The 13,573-nt window shown below is 40.9% G+C and overlaps 1 protein-coding gene across 1 annotated transcript in view; it reads left to right on the forward strand.

Annotated features, from left to right (window-relative positions):
- Positions 1–10,960: 10,960 nt before the first annotated feature.
- LOC104820054 (26S proteasome regulatory subunit 4 homolog A-like) overlaps positions 10,961–13,573 on the forward strand; it is a 3,045-nt gene continuing 432 nt past the window's right edge. Inside the window, exons 1-6 of the mRNA XM_010550406.1 lie at positions 10,961–11,510; positions 11,995–12,240; positions 12,626–12,795; positions 12,882–13,098; positions 13,183–13,323; positions 13,414–13,499. Coding sequence (XP_010548708.1) covers positions 11,058–11,510; positions 11,995–12,240; positions 12,626–12,795; positions 12,882–13,098; positions 13,183–13,323; positions 13,414–13,497 — 1,311 coding nt within the window. The 5' untranslated portion in view covers positions 10,961–11,057 and the 3' untranslated portion in view covers positions 13,498–13,499. The remainder of the gene's footprint in view (positions 11,511–11,994; positions 12,241–12,625; positions 12,796–12,881; positions 13,099–13,182; positions 13,324–13,413; positions 13,500–13,573) is intronic.

Consider the following 13,573-nt stretch of genomic DNA (forward strand, 5'->3'; position numbering starts at 1 on the left):
CCCCTGAGTTTGTTCCCCTTTACAACGTAAATTCTATCAGCAAAACGCACCCCAAGTGTTTCCACACTCCCCTGAAATGTTCACCACAATTATGATTTCCGGGCTCTCCCTCAGTGACAACTCACGTTTTCTCAAGTGACCCTCACCAGAATAAAAACTCTTAGAAACGACTAAACTCTCTCAAGCTCTCTCTCTCTTTTTGTGCATACTCTCTTCATGCTCCAGGCTCCTCTTTTTATAGATGTCAAGACGTAGTTTTGATCTGATTTGTTGAGATTTGATTTAATCTTCTCAAGATCCCCTTTGTGTCTATCTCTATCTCTTTTGTATTTATCTCTTTCCAAATCACTTAGCTCCAAGGAGTTTGACTCAACTTCAACTTCCTGATTTGATTTTATCTCTTCATAATTTGATTTTATCTCAATAATCTTCTGGAGTCTTCAACACAAATCAAATCTTTCCTACACTTTTAGTTAAACACAAATACTAACCACATCAACCCTAACAGAACTTAACAATTACATTGCCAAAAGCCATAAGGTTAAGTGAAGCTGAAATTTTATAAATATTTATCCATTAGTATTTCAAAAGTAACAATAATATGTACTAAAATTCACATTTGGGCAATACATCAATACATACATACAATCATTGATGCAAAATATACTTTAATGGATATCATGAAACTACTAGTTAAATAAATATACAATCTTTGGACATACATATTTATTAACTTAAATTATGTCCCTCTAATATATTAATCATATGCATTGATCCATCTTTGGATGATCTAATAGCAATATGATAAATAATTATAATTGTTTATTTATTTATTTATTTATTTTATGTCATACATTAATATTCTTTTATTATGAACAATTAAAACATACATATTTTGTTTAAATATTTATTTTAATTTAAACTAGGTCACTTTGGTGACTAGCAATTTTGAACTGTAAAACAAATCAAAAGATTTTTGACTTCCATATAATATGTATCTACATAGTTAATTTCGTAAAGTATATAAACTATTATCCATACAAATTTTTATATGATATAATAATGCATAATATATATACTTATAGAAGATACAAAAATAATAATAATATGGGCCAATATTATTATATCATTATAATTTTTTTTAATTTATTTAAAACTATCTTTATTGTTCAAATTTAGAACCCGCATTTGATTTAATTAAAATGATCTTTACTATAATTAATATTTGCATGACATTTTATAACTTTATGTTAACTTTTCATGCACGTAAGTTTAAGTGCTCATATGTCCAATATATACATATATATATATATTACTATTATTATATAACAAATATGGATATTCATATATACTAATTTATATATATATATATATACACATACACTTTAATTTCTAATTTCTATTACTATAATCTTTGGTGATACATTTAAAAAAAAATGTATCCATATATTATACATATTAAAATTTCGAAACTGTAATCGATGAATTATGATAAAACAAAATACATGCTCTGATATCAAATGTAAATTTAATTTGATGGTTTTCGATAACTTAACTTTATAAAAACTCATCAAGTCCGGATACGGTTTTACATAATTCAAACAACTCGAAATTAGTGTATATATATATATATATCATATAAAAATTGTACATGAATCGATGTTGCAACAGAATAACTTTGAAGAACAAACTAAATAGCTTTGTTGTTTGTTTTTCTCTCCTTTCACCTTTGCTTTGATAGTTTTTTCGATGGATGAAAAATATGAACCAAATATCCATTATTTATAGGGTAAGAAGAGGAGAATAAACTTAAATACCTATGAACTTCAACACCATAATTAACTCATTTCCATCAATGAAGTCAAGATCATATTGAAGTAAAAACCCCAAAATTACATGGACCATTAAAATGTTATATTTCGAACATGGCAAGCGACTTTTACTCCGCCTCGATGCTACTCTGAGAAACCGTGGTTTGCTTTTTGGCCTTCCAAGAGATTAAGGAGTTGCCGAAAAAGATACAAAAACCGGAAGTAGAGCGTCGCGAATCCGAGCAAGAAACCCAATCTGCATCTACAAAAGCATTGAGGCAAAGTGAAGAATCAACCGAGTAAAACAAACCTTGCCCAGGATTCGTCTTCAAATAAAGAACAACACGTTGTGCAACTGCAAGATGAAGAGTGGTCGGTCGAGACAGAAATTGGCTGAGTTTACGGACGACATAAGTGATATCCGGTCTACTAATTATCAGGTACAACGACTGATCAATAAGACGACGATAACCAGTTATGTCGGAAATTAAGAAGCTCGCTAGAATCCTTAGACAATTTAACGTCGGGATCCAAAGGTGTAGAGACAAACTTGCAAGCAAGATAATCAGAGTCTATAATCAGGTCAAGGCAATACTTTCTCTGATTTACAAAAATAGCAAGCTTGGAACGAGCAACTTCCAAACCCAAAAATACCGTAATTCCCTAAAGTCCTTGATGTGGAACTTCTATTTCAGCAAGAGTTTCACATCATCAACCGCCAAAGGATCATTGCTTGCAATAACAATATCGTCAACATAATCCAACAATGCCACAAGAACGACCAGATTTTTTAACAAACAAAGTGTAGTCTGTAGTAAATTGAGTATAGCCATTCGCAAGGAGAACATTAGCAAAGGTAAAATACCATTGTCGAGACGCTTGACGATACAAGGATTTCTGTAATTTGCAAACGGCAATAGGTGGCAATAATTCATCAGGTTTTAGTGTGAAACCAGGGGGCAGAGACATATAAATCTTCTCGTCGAGCTCACCATGTAAAAACGCATTGGTGACATCCATTTGAGTCAAAGACCAATGTTGAGTTACTGCCAAGGCTAAAAGAAATTTAACAGTCACCAATTTAGCAACATGAGAGAATATATCAAGGAAATCAACCCCCTCTTGTTGTGTATACCCTTTAGCAACCAAACACGCTTTAAATCTGTCAATGGTACCATCAGATTTACGCTTAATCTTATACATCCACTTACATCCAACAACCCTCTTATCAACAGGAAGAGAGACAATTGACCAGGTTCTATTCCCTTCAAGAGCATTCAGCTCGATATTCATGGCTTCCCTCCAAGCATCCGAGGATATAGCTTCCTTGAAGTTTTACGTTCAGAAAAAATAGAGGTGTTAAGGACAAAGGATCTGTAAGAGAGAGAAAGTCGATGGTAAGACAGAACAGAGGCCAGAGGATAAGTGGGAGAAGAAGATGTATCATTAATAAGATAGCAATGATAATCATCAAAGTACTTGGGTTTATGGGTGAGACGTCGAGGTCTGTCAGAAACAGCAGCCTGATCAGGAACAATGAGAGATTGTTTAGAAACAGGGGAAGAATGTAGTGAAGTAGAAGGAATAGGTGAGATAGTAGGGGAAACATGAGGAATAAGGGAGATAGGTGAAAAACTAGGAGAAGGAAAAATTGACAGGTCGGTAATACGGATAGACAAAGGTAAAATTGAATCAGAAAAAATGGAAGAAGAAGCCGAGGGCTGACCATTGCCAATTGTAAAAGGAAAAACAGATTCATGGAAAACAACGTTTCGTGAAATAAAAATGGAACTGGTTTCAAGGTCGAGAAGTTTATACCCTTTGTAGCCAGAAGGATAGCCCAAGAATACAATCGCTCGAGCTCGAGAAGAAAATTTATGCCTCTTGGTGAGCAAAGTGGATGCATAAGCCAGACATCCGAAAGCTCGCAAATGTCCATAATCAGGAGCATGACCCTGCAAGGCCTCAAAAGGAGATTTGTTGAGAAGTAAAGGAGAAGGTGTCATATTAATCAAATAGACAGTCGTTCGAACACACACAAACCAAAAGGAAATAGGTAGCTGAGACTGAAATAATAAAGCACGAACTACATTCATCAAATGTTGGTGTTTTCTCTCAACAAAGGAATTCTGTTCGGGAGCCTGAACACAAGAGAAGTAATTTGAATCCCCTTGGATCGAAAAAACTCAGAAAATCGCAGCTCGGGGGCATTATCAGATCTAACAGCCTTAATAGTTTTTCCAAACCGTGTTTCAATAAGCTGAACAAACTCAGGAACAAGCCTTAGAACATCACGTTTTGATTTCATCATATAGATCCAAGTAACCCGAGAATGATCATCAACGATAGTAAAAAAATAACTAAAACCATCATGAGAAATAGAAGCAAAGGGACCCCAAACATATATTAAATCAAAAGAACAAGGAGAAATATTGTTATGGGAAATAAACGGTAATCGACGTTGCTTAGCCAAATGGCAAACATGACAATGTGTAATATTTGTAAAACGTGAAAGAGAAAGAGTAGAAGACAATGTTCTAATCTTCTGAAAGGATGGATGTCCAAGACAACAATGCCAAGGAGAAACATCAGCGCGAAAAGCATGGATCGGGAATGAAGAAGAAGGTGATGAGGATGGAGAGGAAAAGCTAGACTCGAAGAAATAGAGCTTGTGACAAAGCTTAGCCTTCCTAATCGTCGAGCTTTGAAAAAGCTCCTGAATGAGACAACAATCAGAGGAAAACAAGACAAGCAAGTTAGAGTGTTGGAGCAAAGAACTAACACACACAATGTTAAAAGAAAAGGTAGGAATATAGAAAACATTGTGGAGGAGAATATGATCATTCAAAAGAACAGAACCCATACGATGAACCAAAAGTTTTGTTCTATTAGGCAAAGTAACCGAGCGAGGAGCAAACTGAACAAGCTCCCTAAACATCCTTTTGTCATAACAGACATGAGCCGAAGCGCCAGAGTCAATAATCCAGGAGGCAGAACAAGACCCTAAAATATCAACAGAAACCGATGAGCAGATGAAAGAAGAGATAAGAGAGCAATTACCAGAGGAGTCAGTAACATCTAGTGCTCCCTTCTCTGAAACAGAGAGTCATAGGTCTTTAGCTGAGAACTGAGCTTAGAACAAAGCTCCTGCAACTGAGCAACCGAAAACTTATCCAAATCTGGAACAATAGGAGAAGAAACAAAACCTGAATCTTTAACTAGATTTGCAAAATTCCCAGAAACCGGAGAAGATGCCCGATGCTGAGGTTTAGGATGAGGATGAGATTTATTGTTAGCTGAAGGTTTGTATCCAAGGGGATACTCATGCAACTTACAACATTTCTGTATGGTGTGTCCATACAAACCACAATGAGTGCATAATGGGCGTTGCTTGGATTTGAACGGGGCACCAAAAATCGCAGCAACAGTCTCAACAGAAGAAGGAGTAGAAGCTTGGAATACCACAACATCAGAGGGTATGGAAGAAGTTACCAAACATTGCTGCTCTTGTTGAATCACTAGGTTATAAGCCCGTTGAATGTCAGACATCGGATCCATCATGGTGATTTGATTACGGACTGCCTCAAACTCATCATTCAAACCATACATAAAATCAATGACAAAATCACTTTCAAATTCATCAGCCCATCGTTTATCAACCATACAAGAGCACTTGTTGCAAGTACAGTGAGGATTAACCCGAACAGTCTTGAGCTCTTCCCAGACTATGGAAATAGCAGTATAATACTTAGCAACGGTGAGCGTACCTTGGCGAATACTACGAAGCCTCTGTTAACCCGGTACTTGTGAGGGGCGTTGGACTGCTGAAATCGGTGAGCAAGGTCCAAACCACATCTCTCAAGCAGTGGGAATATACATCAGATTCTCGGAGGTGTCTTCATCAACAGAATTGATGATCTAGAAGCGCACAATCGCATTGTTGCATAACCAGAATCGGAGAATGAGATTTCCAACATCAGGCTTCGGTAAAGAATCGTCAACAAAACAAAGTTTGTTGCGACCTTCAAGAGCAATAACAATAGCACGTTGCCATGAACCAAAATTTCCAGCTCCGGTGAGACGCTTCGTGATGGTCTGAAGCCCGCCGTGATTGTCAGAGCTCAGAAAATATGGATTATCAAAACAATCGGAAGTAGTTGTGGTCTGAGAAGAGACCGAAGCCAGAAATACCGGTGATGAAGAATCATCCACCGGGAAGAAGAATCAACCAACGGGGATACAAAGGTGTAGAAGATGCTATAGTGTAGGGTTTGAATATGTATTCAATTGTTTACCATCAATAGTACAGAGTGTATATATACATGTAGAAGCGAGAGTAATATGTTAACTGAATCACATAATACAAAGAGAATATTAGTAGTTGATATAATCAGGGGATATGATTGAGATATCCTTCCTTTACGCCCCCGCAAGATGAGGATCGTGCGCGAGCCCAATCTTGACTCGTAAAAGATCGAACCTCGCGCGAGGAAGTGGTTTTGTGAGCGCATCTGCGAGTTGGTCTTGCGAAGAGACGTGAGTAACCCGGAGATGACCATCTTGGACGAGCCCGCGAATGAAATGATAATCAATGGTTACATGTTTCATTCGGGAATGAAACACCGGGTTTGAGCATAAATACGTCACACCCACATTGTCGCAATAGATTACCGGTGGGGTCGAGATCTTGATGTCGAGCTCAGACATGAGTGAGGAGACCCAGAGAACTTCCGAAGCGGTGGATGCTACAGATTTGTACTCAGATTCGGTCGATGAACGAGCTGCGATGCGTTGCTTTTTCGAAGACCAAGAAATTGGGTGGCTGCCAAGATATATGATATGTGCACTCGTCGAGGTAAAGTCATCTTTATTGCCACCCCAATCGGCATCGGAGAAAGCATGAAGAGTGGCGGAGTTCTTGGAGGACAGAAAAATCCCGAGAGAGCTTGTCCCGAAAAGATAGCGAAGAACACGTTTGACGACTTGCCAGTGATCACTTGTTGGCTGATGCATAAACTGAGATAGTTTGTTGACGACGAAAGCAATGTCTGATCTTGTGAAATGAAGGTATTGAAGACTGCCAATAACATTTCTGTACTCCGTTGCATCTTCCAAAGGTGTGCCCATTGCGAGAGTGAGAGATGACGTCGACGGCATTGGAGTAGAAACCGGTTTTGCTTGCAGCATGTTTGTGCGACGGAGAAGATCGGTAATATACCGTTTCTGCGTAAGGTAGAGGCCATCGGTGGTTCTAGTCACTTCAACCCCCAAGAAGAAGGATAGAACACCAAGATCTTTGATGGAGAACCTGTCGGACAACATCGAGATGAAAGTATTGCAGCGAGTAGAGTTGTTACTGGTCACAACTATGTCATCAACATAGACGAGGAGGTATATGACGGTGTCGGCTTTGCGAAGGATGAAAAGAGAGGTGTCCACCAATGAGTTGGTGAAGCCCGAGTCGAGGAGAAATTGACGGAGCTCATAATACCAAGGTCGAGGAGCTTGTTTAAGGCCATAGAGAGCCTTGTGAAGCTTGCACACATGAGTTGGGCGATCACAGTCCACAAACCCGGGAGGTTGAGTCATGTAGACATCATCATTAAGGCGACCTTGGAGAAAGGCGTTGTTGATGTCTAGTTGACGCAAGGACCAACCATGAGAGACGGCAAGACTTAGGACAAGTCGAACAGTGGTCGGTTTGATCACCGGACTGAAGGTGTCATGGTAATCAACACCGGGCCGTTGGTGAAAGCCTTTCGCCACGAGCCTCGCCTTGCACCTGTCAAAAGAGCCATCAACACAACGTTTAGTGTGGAATACCCATTTGAACCCAACTATATTTTGAGAAGCATCCGATGGAACCAAGCTCCAAGTGTCGTTCTTCACAAGAGCATCGAACTCTTCGACCATTGCTTGTCTCCAATGAGGCGATTTGAGGGCTTGGGAGACGGTGGTCGGTTCCACATCAGGTGTAGGTCCGGTTGTGGAAAGGTTGACAAATTTGGAACAAGGTTTATGGATGTTATTTTTGGATCTAGTCTTCATCGGGTGGTTGTTTCTTGTGGGACAAGGTATTGGTATATCTTCGGTTGGGGATGCGGTTTATGTTGTTTCAGGTTGTGTTGGTGTAGGTGGTAATGTTTGGAGTGGATTGGTATCTTGGTGAAGGTTTGATTCAGATGGTGATGGTGGCGGTGTTGGTAAGGAAGAGGACTGATGGTCATTTGTAGTTGTCGAAGGGAGCAAGGTAGGCGATGGTGATGAATCTGCGCGTAGGGGTAGGGACGGTGGTGATGGCGTAATGAGTGGAGCACTAGGAACCAGTGTGTGAGACGGTGAAAAGGATTGAGAGATAGACTCAGAGGTGAACGTTGAGTGAGGTGGTGACGAAAGTTTGTGAAATGGAAAAGATGACTCGAAGAATGTCACATGACGAGAGGAAAAGACACGACCGGAGGATGGATGAAGACACAAAAACGAGCTTTGAGTGGGCGAATAGCCGACAAAAACACAAGGTGAGGACCGTGGGTCGAGTTTATTGTGGTTGTATGGACGGAGCCATAGAAAACATAGGCAACCGAAAGTCCGTAGTTTCGTGTAGTTTGGCTTAAACCGAGAGAAGATAAGAGTGGAAGATACAGAGAGAAGACATCAAGAACTTGTGATTTTTGTTTAAGTGGGTAGAACCATGTATACCGAGTAAAATGATCAACAAAAATCACATAGTATTTGAAGCCATTAAACGATTCAATAGGTGAACTCCATACATCCGAAAAAATGAATTCAAGGGGACGAGAGAAGATAAGAGTGGAAGTGGAAAAAGGGAGTTTATGACTCTTATTAATAGAACATGGTTGACATAACAACTCTTTCGGAGAATTAGATGACAAGGGAAGAGAAAATTGACGAATGACTCGAGACAAGACTTCGGGTGATGGATGGCCTAACCTAGAGTGCCATTCAAGATACGTGGTTTTTATTGTAGAGAAAACAGAAGGTGAAGACGACACGGAACAAGAGATAGTGGACCACTCATACACGCCATCTCTAAGTTGTTTGGTTGTTAGAGCTGCCCCCGTTGCGAGATCCTTCACCTGAAAGTGAAAGGGGAAAAATTCAACAGAAACACGGTTAGAAGTGCATAACTGATGTATGGAGAAGGTTTTTCCGAAGATTAGGAACACAAAGAACATTGGTTAAGGAGAAAGGACGAGTGTGAAAGGGTAGAGATATAGAACCGATGTGGGAGATGTGTTGACCAGAACCGTCGCCAAGCTCTACATCCTCGCCGCCGGTGTATGGAGAGTGGAGAGCAAGGTTGTCCAAGTCCGATGTGATGTGATGCGAGGCACCCGAGTCAAGAAGCCATGTCGGAGACGAAGATGCTGGAGTCATGGTTGTGTGATGGGCTTTTGCTGGCCATGAAGGAGGAGACTGAGATCCCGATTGATGGTTGGAAGTGGAGTGCAAGAGATGGCAGTGATGAGCACTGTGCCCATGAGTGCCGCAAAGCTGACATTTGCCTTGATAGCCGGTTGTTTTACGTGGTCGACTTCCCTGAGTGTCAGTGGACAACCTAGGATGTTGCTGCCAGGACGGACGAGAAGAGTGATTGGAGGACTTAGATTGAGTGTTATGCGTTGTGATGGGAAGGACAGGCGGAGCAGCATCAACAGAGAGCACAGCATGGTTCAACAGCTTCTCGTGTAATTCCACAAAGGAGATGGGTAGATCCCTCGCGTTGATAACATCCTTGACCGGTTTGAAGTCATCACTCAATCCAGAGAGAATGAGATCAACTAGATCTTCATGATCTAGAGGCTTACCAAGAAGGGCCAACTCGCCGGCCTTAATCTTGAAGAAATGCATGTAATCATCAATGGTTTTGGTACTTTGGTGAAGCGTCACATATTGTCTTTGATTTGCTTGATATGGCCTCGACTTGATCGGCCGTATGTGGAGGCGAGAATAGCCCAGACAGCACTTGTTGATGCAGCGCATGCAATAAGCGCTTGGCACGAGACAGAAATCGAGCCAAGGAGGGCAGAGAAGATGACTTTGTCCTGCCGGAACTAGGCAGGGAATGCGGGATTCGGCTTCTCGGCATTATTCTCGGTGAGAGTTGCTGAGACATCACAACCCGGTTCGAGAAATTCAGTTTGTCGCAGATAATTTGGTGACGTTGGCAACATTGATGTTGATCAGAGGCGACGAATGATTAGTCGGATCATACAGAGTTACCGTATCAGTGGTTATAGGAGGGGAGCCTGTGGCAGGAGGAGAACCAGTGGATCGAGTTTCTTCAGTGGACATGTTCGGCGACGTTGGTGTCGAAGGAAGAAGAAGATGAGATGTTGTCGTTTAGACGGCAGGCTCTTCTGATACCATATATTGTAGGGTTTGAATATGTATTCAATTGATTACCATCAATAGTACATAGTGTATATATACATGTAGAAGCGAGAGTAATATGTTAACTGAATCACATAATACAAGGATAATATTAGTAGTTGATATAATCAGGGATATGATTGAGATATCCTTCCTTTAGATGTCATATTCGCAGGAAATCAACAAGAAATCCGAGAAAGATGGAAAAATGAAGAAAAAAACCCAGGATCTTGGCACAGAGGCTCTGATACCATTTTAGGGAAAATGGATTTCGAGATTCTGTTCTCCGAGATAGATAGCAAAAAGAATTTTGAATTTTTGTATATTTTACAAAAATGATTCGTACATGTTGTTATATATATATATATATATATATAAAGAATGGTGAGAATTGGAATAGAAAAACGAAAAGTAGAAACCGTGTAACAACCTTCCAAAATAATTCAATTCCCTCGCAAAATTCAGATCAGTAATATAATCTGTAACAATGTATATGTAACTTTTCCACACATATATATATATATATATAGTTTACATGTTGATGTAAATAACTTGTTACATGAACATACTGCACACATAAGATCTCTACTACAATTGGGAATTGTGTTGTCTCTCGAAGTTCAGGCCAATTAATGCCAATTTTAAAATAGACAACAGGCCCAATTTGATTCTCTTCGCGCTCTGATATGCGTGCAAGTGTAATTATATATATACACACGCACACAAAAGCGAGAGTGCAGAATGTCACCTTTCTTCTTCTGGAAGCCAAAAATCTTGCAAGTGAACATTACAGTTACGGGACGAAGAAACAAAGCGTAGAGACGGAGAGAGTGGGAGTGAGGGGGGAAGGCCATGGGTCAGGGGCCATCGCGGCAAGGAGATCGCAAGCCTGACGGCGGCGACAAGAAGGAGAGGAAGTTCCAGCCGCCGGCGCGCGTGGGGAGGAAGCAGCGGAAGCTGAAGGGACCGGAGGCGGCGGCACGGCTGCCTACAGTGACTCCGTCGGCGAAATGCATGTTACGATTTCTGAAGCTTGAGCGGATCATTGAGTATCTGTTGATGGAGGAGGATTTCATCGAAAGCCAGGAGAGGTTGAAGCCTCAGGAGGAGAAGGCCGAGGAAGATAGATCTAAGGTCGACGATATCCGTGGGACGCCGATGGAAGTCGGGAAACTGAAAGAGCTGATCGATGAGAACCACGCGATCGTTTCTTCGTCGCATGATCGGGAATACTACGTCGGGATTTTGTCGTTTGTTGATAAAGATCAGCTCGAACCTGGTTGCTCGATTCTGATGCACAGCAAGGTATGTGAATTACGGTTTTTCTGGAGGTTAAACTGAGCCTGTTTTTACTTGTGTGGTGGTTCGCGTGCTACACTCTTGTTGCGATTAGGTTTCATGTCAGTATGGTTTAGAGTCTATCTCCATGTTTAGGTTTAGAGTCTATCTCCATGTTTATCTGCTAGTAGTTTCGGATGAAGCTAGCGCATGAAAATCCTCGGTTTGGATTGCTGAATCGAGATATCCGCTGGGTGTTTTTTTGTCGAGTGTGTGCCTGATTTGGAAAGAGGGAACTCGATGCTCCAGTTGCTGAGTGGAAAGATAGAATCCTCGAGCAATCTTTATGATTTCAGTTTCTCTTGTCTTTTCGATGTGGATTAGACCAACACGCCATTGAGATTGCTTCATGTTCCGCTGTTTTCTTTTCCACGGTTGTGTTATTGTTTGAGGAGACATTAGCTTTTTGTACTGAGAGGGTATTGTTGTACTCCCTGTGTTGCTCTGGAAGGTGCGCTCTGTTGTTGGAATTCTTCAAGATGAAGTCGATCCAATGGTGTCAATGATGAAGGTTGTGAAGGCTCCTTCAGAGTCATATGCCGACATTGGAGGTTTAGAAGATCAGATTCAAGAGATCAAAGAAGCTGTCGAACTCCCTCTAACTCGCCCTGAGTTATATGAAGATATTGGTATTAAGCCACCCAAGGGTGTGATCTTGTATGGTGAGCCAGGCACTGGGAAGACATTGCTTGCCAAGGTTTGTGTTTAACTTATTATCTTTATTGGGATTTATGACCAGTAAATGTTGAGCGAACTGATCTTCATGTTCATGTTGTATTTACCTCGTTATGACTCCTTTGCGTTTTTAACGAAACTTTGTGGAATTGGATCCTGAATCTGTTATGCATTTGTCTTTTGCTGACAATAAGGGGATTGATCCAATAGCTAGACCAGTTGTTTTGTTGTGTTGATCATCTTCACGGAAATTAGATAATCAACAGTCTCGGAGATCTATATGTCGATTCTGCGGAAGCCGTCGTTCTTTGGAGATTTTTTTTGTCCTGAACACGGAGGCTTTTTCAATTCAGTTGCTGATTGCATTCTTGGCAAATGCTGTTTTGGGCACCATTTTATACTTTCAGGCAGTGGCGAATTCTACATCAGCTACGTTCTTCCGTGTGGTGGGTAGTGAGTTGATTCAGAAACATTCGGGAGATGGACCCAAGCTTGTGAGGGAGCTTTTCAGGGTTGCCGATGACCTTTCACCTTCGATTGTCTTCATAGACGAGATCGACGCTATCGGTACCAAGCGGTAAAATCTAATGCCCGAGCAAGAAAATTCCCATTGGCAGTACAGGGTTGCTGATCAATTATTAATCGGTGATTGAATTGAAACAGGTACGATGCACACTCGGGCGGTGAACGTGAAATCCAAAGAACCATGTTGGAGTTACTGAACCAGCTTGATGGGTTTGATTCGAGAGGGGATGTTAAGGTGATACTTGCGACAAACAGAATAGAAAGTCTGGACCCGGCATTGCTCCGACCTGGCCGTATTGACCGGAAAATCAGGTTTCCTCTTCCGGACATCAAAACAAGAAGACGTATCTTCCAGGTAAACATACTGTAGTGGAAAAAAAAAATAAATGAATTCAAAAAAAAAAAAAAAGCCGTTTAGCTTATATGTATACAAATATAGATACACACATCGAAGATGACAATGGCGGAGGATGTGAACCTGGAAGAGTTCGTGATGACAAAGGACGAGTTCTCAGGAGCAGACATAAAGGCCATATGCACTGAGGCTGGTCTGCTTGCCCTCAGAGACCGCCGTATGAAGGTTATAAGTTAAACTCTTGAATGATTACCAAAAGGAAGCCATTTTTTTATTATAACACAAGGGAGGGGGGGGCAATGATCAATCTATCAGGTGACGCATGGGGACTTCAAGAAGGCAAAGGAGAAGGTTATGTTCAAGAAGAAGGAAGGCGTCCATGAAGGCCTTTACATGTAGATGTAAGTAACACAGCCAAACTCATCACTGCCACTCTCTCTCTCTACTCGTACATATTCTGTTCATCTCATTCCTG

This window comes from Tarenaya hassleriana, unplaced genomic scaffold (assembly GCF_000463585.1).
Source record: "Tarenaya hassleriana unplaced genomic scaffold, ASM46358v1 Cleome3, whole genome shotgun sequence".
In the NCBI taxonomy this organism is placed as follows: Eukaryota; Viridiplantae; Streptophyta; class Magnoliopsida; order Brassicales; family Cleomaceae; genus Tarenaya; species Tarenaya hassleriana.